Here is a 16,356-nt window from a genome sequence, read left to right on the forward strand (position 1 = left end):
CTGAGAAGGTTATGCCAGTGATTTAGGTAGAGGCAGCTGTCTCTTAGGGGCCCTAAATTATGGCTGATTTAACAATTCTTAGAACCCATTGAAGGCTATTGTTGCTGAGCGTCTACATAATTTAAGCCCTCGCCATCCTGTCCTTATAGGAGATGTCAGAATAGTACAAACCAGCCCCAGACTGACCTGTTCCTGCAGCCCTGTGGCTGTGTGGCTTTGCAGGCTTTAGGAAGACGTCTGTCGGTGCCTGTGGTCTCCGCAGTTAGGTTGATCAGAGGTGAATGCCATTTCTCACATTTTGCCCTGAGGGGCTGGAACCCAGAAGGTGTGCCTGTTTGCAGAGGTTTACAGAGAGGGACTGACCAAGCTGGCCTGGGGGTGGGGCGGCCAGCTCTGCCTCTCTGCACTAAGCCACCCTCTTCCACCTGAGCCTCTGGGTGGCTGCCCCTCAGCAAGAACATAAGTCGAGGACAGAAGCAAGGTCCCCACATTGTACTGGAGAATATTAGAAACATCAAAGCCTCTCTCAGACCACCAAGCACATCATATCCTGGGTACATATAAAGGACTCAACAAATTCTGGTGTCAACAGCTTAGGAACTATGCAAGTTAACTCATGCATATGTTTATTATTAGAGCAAGGTCCTAATAATAAAAGCAAGCCAGCAGTTGTCCAACATTTTCATGTTGTTATCCTCACCCTGCCATTCCAGTCAACCCCTGCATACATGGGTGTACTCCTCACGCAGCTGCGCCCCAGCCACGCATGCACACACCTGAGTGATCACCAAATATAGCCTTGTCCCAGATCTGGATCTTTTTCCATTGATGAGATTAGCCAGGTCCCATTTATAATAAACAAATGTTTGACTATCCCCTTTTTGTAAATTACTAGTAGCTAGGTTACTGTTAATATGAACAAAAGATAGTATATTTTTAAAAACTGTTAGAGATTAGAACACCAGTAATTGTTATCACATAAAATAAACTTGGTGAAGGGGGTATTTTACCCCTTCCCAGGGTTTAGGAGCGACTAAGTGATGGGTATTTTATTCTGATTCAGGTTCTCACTGGAGGTGATTTTGTCCTCCCTTGTCCCCAGTGGGCATTTAGTGTTGTCTGGGTGTTTTTGATTGTTAGTGCTGGCATGAGTGGATATTACTATCCTCTAGTAAGTAGTGCCCAGGGATGCTTGTAAACATTCTGTAATGCACAGAACAGTCCTCTGTGACAAAGAATTAGCCCAAAGTGTCAGTGGTCCTGCCGGTGAGACACCCTGCTGTAAATCGTTAGGTTTATTTGCTGAACTGTATAGCGGATTAGCCTTTATTTAGTTAGATCACACTAGTGCTCATAATCCATTGTGTTCTGCACTGGGCCTTGGTACCCTGACCAGGATTGGGATGAGCTCCAACCACGTGTGAAAGCCTGAGTTCAGGCAGCTGATGGCAACACGGACTATGTTCTATGGGCCATAGAACAGCCAAAGAAAAGGAAGAACTGACATGATAATAAGTACCTAGGGTCACAGGAGGGGGTGAACAGTAAAAATGTGGTGTGGAGCCCAGTTTTCCAAGTGTGTTTTGAGACCACCGGTGGTGGCATCCCCTGGGAGCTTGATGGAAATGCAGACTCTCAGGCTCCCCTCAGACTGACTGAGTCGAAATCTGCATTTCTGCAGGATACCCATGTGTGTCTGAAAGTTAGGCACTGGGTAAGCATTTTTTACTTGGAGGAAAATATATCTCCATTCATACTGTGGCTCTGACTCTTAGCAGAGGTGTGACCTTGGCCACGTTATAAAACCTCACTGCACCTTATTTATTTTGCCTGTAGAAAGGGGATACCATCACCTACCTCTTAAAGTGGTCGTGACAATCAAACAGGCTTATCTGTGCCAAGGACTCATCACATGGTAAAAGCTCAACGAACTGAGCTGTGATAAATAAAAAGAAAAAGAAGGCTAAAGTAGAGAACCCTTTTGTTGTTCAGTTGCTCAGTTGTGTCCAACTCTCTGCGACCCCATGGACTGCAGCACACCAGGCTTCCCTGTCCTTGACCATCTCCCAGAGTTTGCTCAAGCTCATGTCCATTGAGTCAGTAATGTCATTCAACCAGCTTGTCTTCTGTCATCCCCTTCTCCTCCTGCCTTCAATCTTTCCTAGCATCAGGGTCTTTTCTAGTGAGATGGCTCTTTGCATCAGGTGGCCAAAGCTTATCAGAGCTTAAGCATCAGTCCTTCCAATGAATATTCAGGACTGATTGCCTTTAGAATTGACTGGTTTGATCTCCTTGCCGTCCATGGTACTTTTCAAGAGTTTTCTCCAAAACCACAGTTCAAAAGCATCAGTTCTTTGGCGTTCAACTTTCTTTATAGTCCAACTCTCATATCCATAACACGACTACTGGACTAGATGGACCTTTGTCGGCAAAGTAATGCCTCTGCTTTTTACAGAGAACCCTAGGGAGGCAATTTATGTCTTAACCTCACAGTCATCATCACCAGACAGTGCTTGGACTCTGCAAATCTGATTTCTTTGAATAGGAAAATAGCAGAACCTGGAGTGTCATAAGCTTCTGTAGACTGTGGTTCCTGTCGGCAGCCTAGTTGGCAAAGAGTAGGTGGGTCTGGGGACCGAATAGCCAGAATTCCTAGACACGTTCCATCAGCCCAGCTTGAGGCACACTGCCCTGTTCATTCTCCCACAATTTGAAAGTTAACATAGTAGGAATCTTTAGGACACTGAAAAGGAGAAAGGCTGTGGCAGACAGGAAGGATGCGGTTTGAGGAAGGAGACCACGAGCGTTGAGTCCTCATCTTACTGGTAGAGTTTAAGGATGGGACTTCAGGTTCAGTACACTGAATGCTCAGGTGACAGGGCGGTCCCTGGTTTTTTTCTATATACACGTAAAGGTTGTCTGAAATTCGGCCCTACCCACCGCTCCTGCGCCTGCCGCATCACCCCTGACAGCTCACAAGAATTACTTTTTGGAAACAAGAATCTTTTATGAACCAGAGGAAGGGTAAATACTTCCAGTATGAGATAAAGCAGAACTTGAATCATAACTGCAGGGTCCAGCAGAGTGTCAGCAGCCAAGATGGTGAAAGAAGAGAACAAAGAACAGAAAAAGAGAAGGGCTCAAGGGGAAGATTTCGTGCTGCAGAATAAGATTAATAATACTGACTACAGTTCCTTTTGAAAAGGAGATTAATTTAGACTGTATTATGTTCAGTCATGAGTGCCCCTCTTAAGTATACAGGTTGTGAGAGGGGAGTTGTCTTCTAAGTGTTTTGCAAGAGAACATTTTTTCAACCTTTGATTTAAATCAGAACAGGTTTGCAGTATTTTCTTTAATTTTCAGTTATAAAAATGTTTATTATTATAAATTTTAGAAAACTTTCAGGAAATACAAAGATGAATGGCAATCACACCAAACCCAGAACCTGCCAATCTCTTACTCAGCTATTATTTATCAAGCACCTGTTGGTTGCCAGGGACTGCATGGTGCTGGACAGACCCTCATGGACAAGAAGGCAAAGTTCTAACCTTCTCTGAGCTTACAGTTGAGGGACTAAATTTTGATGTGTTTCCTGCTAGTATTTTTTGTGTGCCCTTAATATGTGGTAGCCAACAATAGGAGGTAGCATTCCCTATATTCCTGTGTGTTGGACCCTGTTTTAGGTGGTTTGTATGTATGTGTTGACTCAGTCCCTGTAACACCATTATGAGGGAGGGGCTATTATTCCCACTTGAAAGATTGGGAAATGGAGGCTCAAAGAGGTTAAGAAACTTGCTAAAGATCACAAAATCTACACATGCAGGGTGTTGATTAAAACCATTAAAAGCCAGGCATCCTGACTCCAGAGCCTGACCTATTAATCACTGAAATGTCTGCCTCTCATAATATTTACAAAATTGAGACCATACAATATAGATAGTTTTGATTCCTGCTTTTAAATTGACCATTACACTGAGCATCCTGTAACGTTCCTAAATGGTCTATTATTTCTTACCTCCAAAAAAGTACAATTTTAGTTCATTTGTTTAATAGGCTCACAACGAAATAAGTGTAAATAAAAATGTGATAAGTACTCTTAATGGCTTATTATTATTTTTTCAATCCAACATTTTTAAGAGGAGTTAAGGTGAACAACTTATATTAGGAAATTAAGCATTTTGTGGCTTATGCATGATTTCACAGCAGGAAAACAAACCCAGCTTTAGATAAAAGGCAATGGTGATGACCGTTCTGTAAATTAGATATAACATGGAATAGTGTTAGAGCCATTGGATGGAAGAGAGTGTGTTGTCTGGTGGGTGGTTGTGAGGCTCAGGTTGCATGCACAGGCTTTTCACTGCATGTGTTAAGAATGCACTGAGTCAGATGAGGTCCGCTTGTAGGGGAACTTAATGCAGCTCTTCATCACTACTTTCATGGTGAGCCACTGGGATGTTCTCTGTGTGTCTATAAGGTATTGGTTACAGTAACACTGCACCAGCAACATCATGTCTGCAGTTGGGAAAGGTACAAATTCTTGATCTGTAAAGAGATTTCAGCTAAGAAATAGAAATTTGAAAATTGATGTCATAAGAGACATTTGAATTGTAAAAGTGGTAATCACTCAGTCATGTCTGACTCTTTGCAACCCCATGAACTGTAGCCCTCCAGGCTCCTCTCCCCATGGGATTTTCCAGGCAAGAATACTGGAGTGGGTTGCCATTCCTGTTTCCAGAGGATCTTCCCGACCCAGGGGTCGAGCCTGGGTCTTCTTCATTGCAGGCAGATTCTTTACCAGTTGAGCCACCAGGGAAGCCCCTTGTAGGGGTATCTATAGAAAGCATGAACTTACTGTTTCACCCTGGACAAATTACCTGGCTTCTCTGAGCCATAGCTTTCTCTTCAGGCTGATACTTGCCTTCTGGAGTTGGCATCAGGATGAAAGAAGTCTGTCCATATGAAACACCTGACATGGTGCCCAGTGCTTGGTAGAGGAACTATTAATGGTCATTGTTACTATTGGCAATTAAAGATGAAAAGTTTTAATCTTCTTTTAAAGCACCTAGCCTTATAATACAGTGGTCAGGAATGTACATGAAAGCCAGACTGCTTGGGTTCCAACCCTGGCTCTAACTGCTTCCTAGTTGTGTGGCCTTGGGCAAGGCACGTAACTGCCTGTGCTTCCATTTGTTTCTCTTTAGAACTGAACAGTTACCATACCTGCATCTTAGGGTGGTTGAGAGGTAAATGAATTACATACATAAAACCTGCAGAACAATTTGGATCAGAGTGAACACTATATGAAAGTTTGCTGTGGTTATCAATCACATAGTCATTAATTCAGAAAAAGGTAAAATATTATACCTTACAAAGTAGGTGTCTTTGAAGATTTCCCCAGCTGCTGTGACTTCTTACTATTTGATGTAGCAGTATAACTTGTTAGATGTTTGTGGCTCAGGTGTAGTTTTTCAATTCATAGTAAAACTTGAATTTTAAATTTAGTAATGTCATTGTTAATATCTGAATGAGCAGAATTTTCTGATTAGGGACTATGTTTAAATATAATTTTTTATTGAAAAATGGCCATTCTGGATGTGGTATATGTATACAATGGAATACCTCTCAGTCATAAAAAGGGATGAATTTTTGTCATTTGCTGCAACAAGGGATGGGCTTGGAGGGTATTATGCTAAGTGAAATAAATCAGAGAAAGATGAAAACTGTATGATTTCCTTTGTGTGTATAATCCAAAAAATACAATAAACTAATAAATATAATAAAAAAAGACTCACAGAGAACAAACTTAGTGGTTCAGGGGGAGGTGGGATGAAGGGGAGGAGGATAAGGGGTCCAAACTAATATGTATAAAATAAACTACAAGAATATATTGTACCACACAGGGAATATAGCCAGTACTTTGTATGAACTATAAATGGAGTATAACCTCTAAAAACTGTGAATCACTATATTATACACCTGTAACGTGTACGTGCTCAGTTGTGTCCGACTCTGCAGTCCCGTGAACTGTAGCCTGCCAAACTCCTCTGTCCTTGGGATTTCCCAGGCAAGAATACTGGAGTGGGTTGCCATGCTGTGATCCCAGGGGATCTCCTCGACCCAGGGATCGAAGCTGCGTCTCTTGCACTGGCAGGCGGATTCTTTACCACTGTACCACCTGGGAAGCCAACGTATAATACTGTACAGCAACTGTACTTCACTTAAAAAAAATAAATAAAAAGGAAGAAAAGGAAAAAATAAAACTGACCATCCTGAAATGTCCTTTTGCCTCCTCAGATTACTCAGAGTTGGGAGAGCTTCCCCCACGATCTCCACTAGAACCAGTTTGTGAAGATGGACCCTTTGGCCCGGTCCCAGAGGAAAAGAAAAGAACATCTCATGAACTTCGGGAGCTGTGGCAAAAGGCCATTCTACAACAGATATTGCTGCTCAGGATGGAGAAAGAAAACCAAAAACTGCAAGGTTGGTTTTCTTTTTTTAACACTAAACTGGCCTGATGGTGGTTTAATTGGTCCTGACTCTAAAGTGAGACACATCAGACATAGAGGTGTTATTAAAAAAAAAAGCAAGGTACTCCAACATACATAAATGTACATATTAAATGCCTATTTTACTTTTTTAAAGTAAAGTTAATACCTTTTACTTTCGGGAGATTTAATGATAATTGCACCCATTGTATTAAGTTGAATCTTCTGAGAGGCATCCTTCAAATGTCAGCTTTAACTCTCTGAAAAGTGTCTTTTGTTTTCTCTCTCTTTGTCCCTGCTTTGTCTTCTGCTGTAGTCTTTGCCTGGGTATTAGGTGTGAACAGATCCTACATAAATCATTACAGTTCATAACCTCACTCTGTACTTTTTTAGTGAGTTGCAGGTAACCTGAAAAACAGAGATCTAGACTTCAGGTTAGCTGAGTTCTACCTGTATTGATATTCAGGTTTTATATAGACTAACTCACTTAATCCTGGTGACAACTCCAGAAGTTAGGTAGTAGCCTGAAGAGAAAACTGAGGCTCAGAACAGCTCTAGGGTTATGTTAGTGCCAAATTGAGACATGAAGTCTGAAGTTTAGATTTTGTTCATTTCCTGATTCCAATAGTCATTTGAATCAATAAGTATTATTTTCAAAGTAGCTGAGAAGCTATGTTTTATGTACCCTGGTAGTATAATGGAAAGAACATGGGTCTTGGAGTACAGAGAGCTCCCTGAATGTAAAATAAGGAGGATTTTGGTTGAGAAATCTGAACATACTCTTTAAAAGAGAGGGTTGTACATGCTGACCCTGTCCAGAGCAGTTTGGGAGTTACTTCCTGTTTCATTGAACTTGCTCCTTGACTGCAGATCTTCATCTTTTATTGTAACGTTTTTATAGAACTCAAAGTTAAGACAGCAAATCTGATGAATAAGGTTCATTGTCCAAATGAGTATATCATCTTTGACCAAAAGCAAGGAGTCAAATACAAAGTAATAAGACCTTTTGATAAGAATAGTTGAATGGTTGGAATGGTCTATTCATGGGTGCCATGGCCTCTCCAGTACCCAGTATTGAAGCTGAGAAAGACAGCTCGTCCCATGAGGCTACTGTGGAAAGAGATTCCATGGTGAGGGGATTTTATAGCAGCGAATGCTAAGTTTTCTCCCAACTCTGTTTTTCTATCATTTTGTTGCATGTTCTTGAAAGTAATTCTAAAAGCAGATGTCTAAAAGAGATTTGATAGTGATGGTATCACTGAGTGTTCCATCAACTAAATGACAGCTTTGGAGCAGAGCACTTAGAGTCATTGGATGTTGGTTGGGACTTTTGTTAAAAAGCTGAAAGGCAATTATATTCATCACGTAGCCCATAAACCTTGACACGTATCCTATCCAGTCTTCTTGCAGATGGCAGCTGCAGGAACTCAGAACGTAGTTATAAAATGTAAAGGATACTGGCTGGCTTCTTGGGAATGTGGGGAGGAATCATGACTGTGGTTGATGATACAGGATCAGATTGCCACAGAGGCAGAGTTTTTGTGAAGCTGTGCAAGTGATGACCAGGCCAGCTAGAATGGGTGGGGAAGGGTTCCCTGAGGTACCAGAACACCTTGCCAGGTGTTGCATTGAGTCAGTAGCCCTTGCCGGCATCCTCATTTGCTGCTTCCTTATTTTACCCAGCAGAGTTCTATCCTGTGTGGTCTCATATTGTTACTGTTTGAGTCTATTTCTTTCCTTAGCTCTATGAAGTCCAACATACTTTAGTGGTGAAAGCATAATAAACTTCCTAAATATCATTTAGGAAGCGTTGTGTCAGTGTGTACAGTACCTGTATTGCTGAGGAAAATAATCACCAATAAGAGCCTGATCATGAATCATCTAAAAACATTTAGTAGGTTTTCTTGGGGTGACAGGGGTGCAGAACCTTATTATTAAATGCAAAAGCAAGATTTGACAAAAACCAGCCAGAAATTCACTAGAATCATTCTATTCTATTTTTTTTTTTTTTGTAGCTGGGAGAGACTTGCAGTTGATTAAGGGTTCAGGCTGAATTGCATGCTCTTTGGGAAAGAAATTAGAGGAACATATACAAGGAGTTTTTTCCCATGGTTAAGGCTTTTTATTGGCTTCGGAATGCATGGATCAAATATTTATTACTATTCTTGGAGCATTACATCCAAGAAAGAATCAAACCCTGTTGTCTGAACCTACTTCACTTACTTGTTGACCATTGGAGGCTGAATTGTGCTTTCCTCAAAGTTAAACAGCTGATTTTCAGTGGTGTTGGGACTGAAATGCAAGGCCTCTCTCATGGGCCCACAGTCCTCTGCAGCACCCTTTGCAAGGCCATTTCCCCCAGTTATGCATGATGGAGCAGCCTGATGCTGGACAGTAGGGTGACTCACCACAACTGTGGGTTTTGGTCAGCACTATATTGCTTTTGGAATGAGCCATATACTTAATGTTGCAGATACTTGTTGTTCAGTTGCTAAGTCCTTTCTGACACTTTGTGAGCCCATGAGCTGCGGCACGCCAGGCTTCCCTGTCCTTTACTCTCTCCCTGAGTTTGCGCAAACTCATGTCCTTTGAGTCAGTGATGCCATCCAACCATCCCATCCTCTGTCATCCCTGTCTCCTTCTGCCCTCAGTCCTTCCCAGCATCAGGGTCTTTTCCACCGAGTCAGCTCTTCACATCAGATGGCCGAAGTATTGGAGCTTCAGCGTCAGTCCTTCCAGTGATTATTCAGGGTTGCTTTGCATTAGGATTGACTGGTTTGATCTCCTTGCAGTCCAAGGGACTCTCAAGAGTCTTCTCCAACACCACAGTTTGAAAACATCAATCCATCAGTGCTCAGCCTTCTTTATGGTCCAACTCTTACATCCATACATGACTGCTGGAAAAACCATAGCTTTGACTGTATGGACCTTTGTCAGCAAAGTGATGTCTTTGCTTTTTAATACACTGTCTAGGTTTGTTACAGCTATTCCTCCAAGGGGCAAGCGTCTTTTAATTTTGTGGCTGCAGTCACTGTCTGCATTGATTTTGGAGCCCAAGAAAATGAAATCTAACTCCACATTTTCCCCATGTATTTGCCATGAAGTGATAGGACTGGATACCATGTTCTTAGTTTTTTTGAATGTTGAGTTTTAAGCCAACTTTTTCATTATCCTCTTTCACCTTTATCAAGACGTTCTTTAGTTCTTCTTCACTTTCTGCTCTTGAAGTGGTATCATCTGCATGTCTGAAGTTATTGATATTTCTCCCTGCAATCTTGATTCCAGCTTGTGCTTCATCCAGTCCAGCATTTCTCATGATGTACTCTTCATGGAAGTTAAATTGGCAGGGTGACAGTATACAGCCTTGACATACTCCTGTCCCAATTTGGAACCAGTCTGTTGTTCCATGTCCAGTGCTAACTGTTGCTCTTGTTCTGCTTACAGGTTTCTCAGGAGGCAGGTAATGTGGTCTCATATTCCAATCTCATTAAGAATATTCCACAGTTTGTTCTTTTGTCCTTTCCACTCTGTAATCCACACAGTCAAAGGTTTTAGCATAGTCAGTGAAGTAGAAGATGTTTTTTGGAATTCCCTTGCTTTCTCTATGATCCAGCAGATGCTGGCAATTTGATCTCTTGTTTCTCTGTCTTTTCTAAATCCAGCTTGTACATCTGGAAGTTCTCACTTCACATACTGTTGAAGCCTAGCTTGAAGGATTTTGAACATCCTCTTGCTAGCGTGTGAAATGAGTGCAATTGTACAGTAGTTTGAACATTCTTTGGCATTGCCTTTCTTTGGGATTGGGAAGAAAACTGACCTTTTCCAGTCCTGTGGCCACTGTTGAGTTTTCTAAATTTGCTGGCATAATGAGTTCAGCACTTTAACAGCACCATCCTTTAGGATTTGAAGTAACTCAGCTGGAATTCCATCACCTCCACTAGCTTTAGCTTTGTTTGTAGTAATGCTTCCTAATGCCCAGGTGACTTCATTCCAGGATGTCTGACTCTGCACATCATCGTGGTTATCTGTATAATGGTAACACAATGAAGTTTGAGTTTTAATTGAATTATAATTGAAGATATTTTTTTTAAGTTTTTTTTTTCCTGGTTAAACAAATACTACGTTTGTTATAAAAGAATTAGATAGTGTAGTTTTTCTAAAATCTCTACAAGTTTCAGCCTCCCAGCCCCTTAGCCTTCCTTCCCTTCCTAAGCTTTCAAGAGATGGCAGCAGTCAGAGGAGTATCTTATCTGTGAAGTTCAGTTCAGTTCAGTTCAGTCGCTCAGTCATGTCCGACTCTTTGTGACCCCATGGACTGCAGCACACCAGGCTTCCCTGTCCATTATCAACTCCTGGAGCTTACTCAAATTCATGTCCATTGAGTCGGTGGTGCCATCCAACCATCTCATCCTTTGTCATGCCCTTCTTCTCCCACCTTCATTCTTTCCCAGCATCAGGGTCTTTTCAGATGAGTCAGTTCTTCACATCAGGTGGCCAAAGTACTGGAGTTTCAGCTTCAGCATCAGTCCTTCCAATGAATAGTCAGGACTGATTTCCTTTAGAATGGACTGGTTGGATGTCCTTGCTGTCCAAGGGACTCTCAAGAGTCTTCTCCCACACCACAGTTCAAAAGCATCAATTCTTCAGCGCTCAGGTTTCTTTGTAGTCCAACTCTCACATCCATATATGACTATTGGAAAAACCATAGGTTTGATTAGATGGACCTTTGTTAGCAAAGTAATGTCTCTGCTTTTTAATGTGCTGTCTAAAATGGTCATAACTTTTCTTCTAAGGAGCAAGTATCTTTTAATTTCATGGCTGCTGTCACCATCTGCATTGATTTTGGAGCCCCCCAAAATAAAGTCTCTCACTGTTTCCATTGTTTCCCTATCTATTTGCCATGAAGTGATGGGACCAGATGCCATGATCTTAGTTTTCTGAATGTTGGTGAAGGCCAGGGAAGCCTGGCATTGCTGTAGTCCATGCAGTCGCAAAGAGTCAGACACAACCGAGAGACTGAACAATTTAAGTGTATTTCATCTCACTTAATCTTTACAGGAGCAACTCAACGAAATAGCGGTAATTCCTATTTAAAAAATAATTCAGGGTGCAAAAATCCTGTACCCAGCACATCCTACTCTGCTGCCCTGGACAAAGTAATGAACCTGCTCAACCTCGGTCTTCTCCAGAATTAAGATTTGGGCTAGGGAGTGTGTGTTTATGGGGTCAGGGGAGAGCAGACTTATTCGAGGTGCACACTGACTTTCAGTGTTTCTGGGACTAAGAAGAACTCTTTGCCAATAAACTAAAGAACTGAGATGAAATGGACAAACTTATTGAAAGATGCAATTTATCAAAATTGAAATAAGAAAAAAAAAAGTCTGAATGGCCCTATATCTGTTAAAGAGATAAAATTTGTATTAAAAATCTTTCACACAAAGAAAACTCTAGGTCCAAACAGCTCCACTGGATTCTATCAAATATTTAAGGCTCCTAATTGATACATCCCTAGAAAACAATGTATCATTCATCACAGCAGGTTCTGCAGTGTGTTGGAGAACAGTAGAGAAAGGCGGGGGGCTTAGGCCCACTATGCTTTCTGCTTGGGCCTTGGGTGTTGAGCCCAGTCTGCTCATTCAAAAAAAAAACCCTGCCTCAGATTCATGTTGATGTATGGCAGAAACTAACATAAAATTGTAAAGCAATTATCTGTCAATTAATAAATAAAAATGTTGTTTTAAATATTATTGAAGAAACATTAAAAAACCTACCTCAGAGTGTTAACATTAAATGTTACTAAATGTAAAGTACTGAAGACATACAGTATTTGTTTATTATTGTCATAAAGAAGACAAGTTCAGCAGCTCTGCAGAAGCCTGTATACTGGCCCCTGCTTAGCTATGTCTCCTACCTGCTTTCCCACTAAACTCCCAGTCCAGATGGGGGATGTGCTGTGGAATGGGTGGGGGACTGACAGCATTACCCCTGTAGTCTGAATAGGAATTCGTGGTTTGGTGGGAGTAAGGCTGTCAGCTTTAGTCCTTCTTAGAATGCTCAGTTACGTTTCTTTTCTTCTATTGATCCCCCATCTCCAGTTTGGTGATTCAGGTAGAATTCTTCCTAATGGACCTGTAAGCTGAAAAAGGTAGGAAGTAGTAACTGTCTTCATATATTTGAGAAGATGCCATGTGAAAAAGGTAGATTTATTCTGTTCAGCCCCAGGCAGCAGAAACATGAGCAAGGGTAGACATTATCAATACTTAAAGGAGGTTTGGCTCCAAGTAAGAAAGAACTGGCTTCAGCAATATGTGAACCATGAACTTCCAGATGTTCAAGCTGGTTTTAGAAAAGGCAGAGGAACCAGAGATCAAATTGCCAACATCCGCTGGATCATCGAAAAAGCAAGAGAGTTCCAGAAAAATATCTATTTCTGCTTTATTGACTATGCCAAAGCCTTTGACTGTGTGGATCACAATAAACTGTGGAAAAGTCTGAAAGAGATGGGAATACCAGACCACCTGACCTGCCTCTTGAGAAACCTATATGCTGGTCAGGAAACAACGGTTAAAACTGGACATGGAACGACAGACTAGTTCCAAATAGGAAAAGGAGTACGGCAAGGCTGTATATTGTCACCCTGCTTATTTAACTTGTATACAGAGTGCATCATGAGAAACGCTGGGCTGGAAGAAGCATAAGCTGGAATCAAGATTGTCAGGAGAAATATCAATAAGCTCAGATATGCAGATGACACCACCCTTATGGCAGAAAGTGAAGAGGAACTAAAGCCTCTTGATGAAAGTGAAAGAGGAGAGTGAAAAAGTTGGCTTAAAGCTTAACATTCAGAAAATGAAGATCATGGCATCTGGTCCCATCACTTCATGGGAAATAGATGGGGAAACAGTGGAAACAGTGTCAGACTTTATTTTTTGGGGCTCCAAAATCACTGCAGATGGTGACTGCAGCCATGAAATTAAAAGACGCTTACTCCTTGGAAGGAAGGTTATGACCAACCTAGATAGCATATTCAAAAGCAGAGACATTACTTTGCAAACAAAGGTCTGTCTAGTCAAGGCTATGGTTTTTCCACTGGTCATGTATGGGTGTGAGAGTTGGACTGTGAAGAAAGCTGAGCGCCAAAGAATTGATGCTTTTGAACTGTGGTGTTGGAGAAGACTCTTGAAGAGTCCCCTGGACTGCAAGGAGATCCAACCAGTCCATTCTGAAGGAGATCAGCCCTGGGTGTTCTTTGGAAGGAATGATGCTAAAGCTGAAACTCCAGTACTTTGGCCACCTCATGCAAAGAGTTGACTCATTGGATAAGACTCTGATGCCGGGAGGGATTGGGGGCAGGAGGAGAAGGGGACGACAGAGGATGAGATGGCTGGATGGCATCATTGAATCAATGGATGTGAGTCTGAGTGAACTCCAGGAGTTGGTGATGGACAGGGAGGCCTGGCGTGCTGCAATTCATGGGGTTGCAAAGAGTCGGACACAACTGAACGACTGAACTGAACTGAAGAAGGAACTCTCCTCTGAGAGCCTCTCCTAGTTTAGGTGAAGTTTTGTTGAGATCTAATCCTGCCAGGCACTAGGAATTCTAACACACAGTTCTTGCCTTTGACATGTTTATAGTTAATAGGGTAGCTATGGAGATGGATAGGATTGGATAAGTATAGTATATTTTAGCAGTAGAACCAACAAAATCCATCGGGGATGAAGGAATAAGAGGAATCAGGGATGCCTCCTGGGTATATAGCTTTTTCCTTGATAAGAAAGCTGGGGTGGGGGGCAGAAGCGGACCGGTCTTCACCTTGGACCTGTTAAGCTGGCTGCAGGCATCTCAGTGGTGGTGATAAGCAGGCAGCCTTGCTGTGAGACAGGAGACATGTAGCTATAACTCACTAACGTGCTCTTAAATTGTCTGTTCTAGCCTCTGAGAATGATTTGCTGAACAAGCGCCTAAAGCTTGATTATGAAGAAATCACTCCCTGTCTTAAAGAAGTGACTACAGTGTGGGAAAAGATACTTAGCACTCCAGGAAGATCAAAAATTAAGTTTGACATGGAAAAAATGCACTCGGCTGTTGGCCAAGGTAAGCCTAACTGGGAATCAGTCCAGTTGGCCTCACCCCTCATTGATGACTGGGGAGAAGTATGGAATAAAAAAAATTTTTTAGGTTCAATTTCAGTGGCCATCTCTCTCCTATTTATCATATCTTTACCTGATCTATTTCCAGATGTCTTCATCACAATTTCTCTTAAATTACCATTTCTCTACTTTACGATTTCTCTTAAATTAATTAAGGAAACAGGAAGAAGAAAAATGTACACCTAAGGGCACAGTTGCCTACAAGCTGTATAGTGATGTGATGATACAGAGTTAAATAGTAAACTGACAACGAGTTGTGTACCTTCTGTCTGGGTGCTCTCCGCAGGTCACAGTGTCCAGCCCAGACTTCAGGCAGGGAGACTTGGGTTGGGATTGCGCTTCTACCAGTTACTTTGCAGAGTGATCTTAGGCAAATGGCTTAACCTCTCTGAGCCTCACTTTACACATGTGTGAGATGTGGGTGACGACAGTGGCTGTTGTGAGGAGCCACTGCAGTTGTGTGTTCTGCTGAAAGGCTGTGGAGTGTGGGGAGCCTGTGTTTTCCATGTGATCTGCTGACTGGGTGCTGGTCTGAACAGTTGCTTATCCAAGGTAAGTGCAGAACTTGAGACTCGGCATCTAGAAACTTCCCCCATGATTTGACAGTGATCCTAGTGGAAAAAAGTGGTCTTGTATATTTTGTCAGTCTTATTTTTTTCCCATTGCTAATTCACTGTATTTTATCAAAGTATCAGTCTGTAAGGATTGGAACATTTAAAAAGAAAAAACTGGTCCTTCATTGGAACATTTCAAAAGAAAAAACTGGAGGTAGCTTGACTTCCATTTTAGAGCTTAGAATCAATAGATTCTTCTTCAATGATTGTTAGTATTCAAGTAACACAAAACTATTTATTTTAAAATGTGTGTTAATATCTGTGGGCAAGATGGGAAGTTTCCTGAGTCTAACCTAGTTCTAGTGCTCCTGAAGTCTTGGCAGTCTGGGCGTGAATAACCAGGTGGTTAGAATAAGGGTGGTAAATTTTATCTTCTGGCTGCGTCAGCAATTCAGTAAACCAAGTTGCACATGCATTATTTATCTCTGCGAGTAAATGGAGCAAAGCAGCTTTTCTACTATGGTCTCTCTATTAGGTATTATCTAACCTTTATCTGAGTTTTGACAGCTTAAGTTTTAGTAATAGTATATGAGTTACCACTAGTTATAACTTTCCCCTTTATATGGTTAAGGAGACTTGGACCTAGAGATGTTGAGTTATGGGCCCAGGACCACAGAGTAGGTTGCATCCCAGGCTGCTAGAGTTCTCTCCACCATTGATGCTACCCAAGGTTGAACTAGGCCTCGGCCGTGCTGTCGTGGATGCTGAGGACTCGGGTCCTGTATCGGCCACAGTGGCCTGTGGCAGTTGTCCTAATCTTTCTGGCCTCTGGCTTCCAGAATGAGAGGTGTGGACCCCACAGAGGATCTCACAGCTTTCTTCTAGGTCTTATATTCTTTGTGCAGCAATGGTTGCTGGAGGCTTACCATTGCACCAGCTAGCCCCAGATCGCCATTTTGAAAAAAGAAACCAGAGAAAAGAATGAGTCCAGTCTTTCCCTTTGCACTGTTGACTAGATGAAAGTCTTCAGGTGGCTTTACTTTTGCGTAGGTAAATTGCACGGTTCTGTGACAGCAGTCCAAATGTTTGAGCCTCTTAGGAGCCTGGCACCTGGACATATAGTGGTTTTCATCATGCATTTACAAGAGGAACCAAATAGAAGTACT

General features: G+C 41.9%; 1 protein-coding gene across 10 annotated transcripts in view; it reads left to right on the top strand.

The window, feature by feature from the left end:
• Positions 1-16,356, top strand: part of TBC1D1 (TBC1 domain family member 1) — a 226,723-nt gene that overhangs the window by 171,066 nt on the left and 39,301 nt on the right. For all 10 annotated transcript variants that reach the window (XM_027544253.1, XM_027544254.1, XM_027544246.1 and 7 more), the window contains 2 exons: positions 6,295-6,480; positions 14,419-14,580. In XM_027544253.1, the coding sequence (XP_027400054.1) occupies positions 6,295-6,480; positions 14,419-14,580 (348 nt within the window). The remainder of the gene's footprint in view (positions 1-6,294; positions 6,481-14,418; positions 14,581-16,356) is intronic.

Source organism: Bos indicus x Bos taurus, chromosome 6 (genome assembly GCF_003369695.1).
Source record: "Bos indicus x Bos taurus breed Angus x Brahman F1 hybrid chromosome 6, Bos_hybrid_MaternalHap_v2.0, whole genome shotgun sequence".
NCBI lineage: Eukaryota > Metazoa > Chordata > Mammalia > Artiodactyla > Bovidae > Bos > Bos indicus x Bos taurus.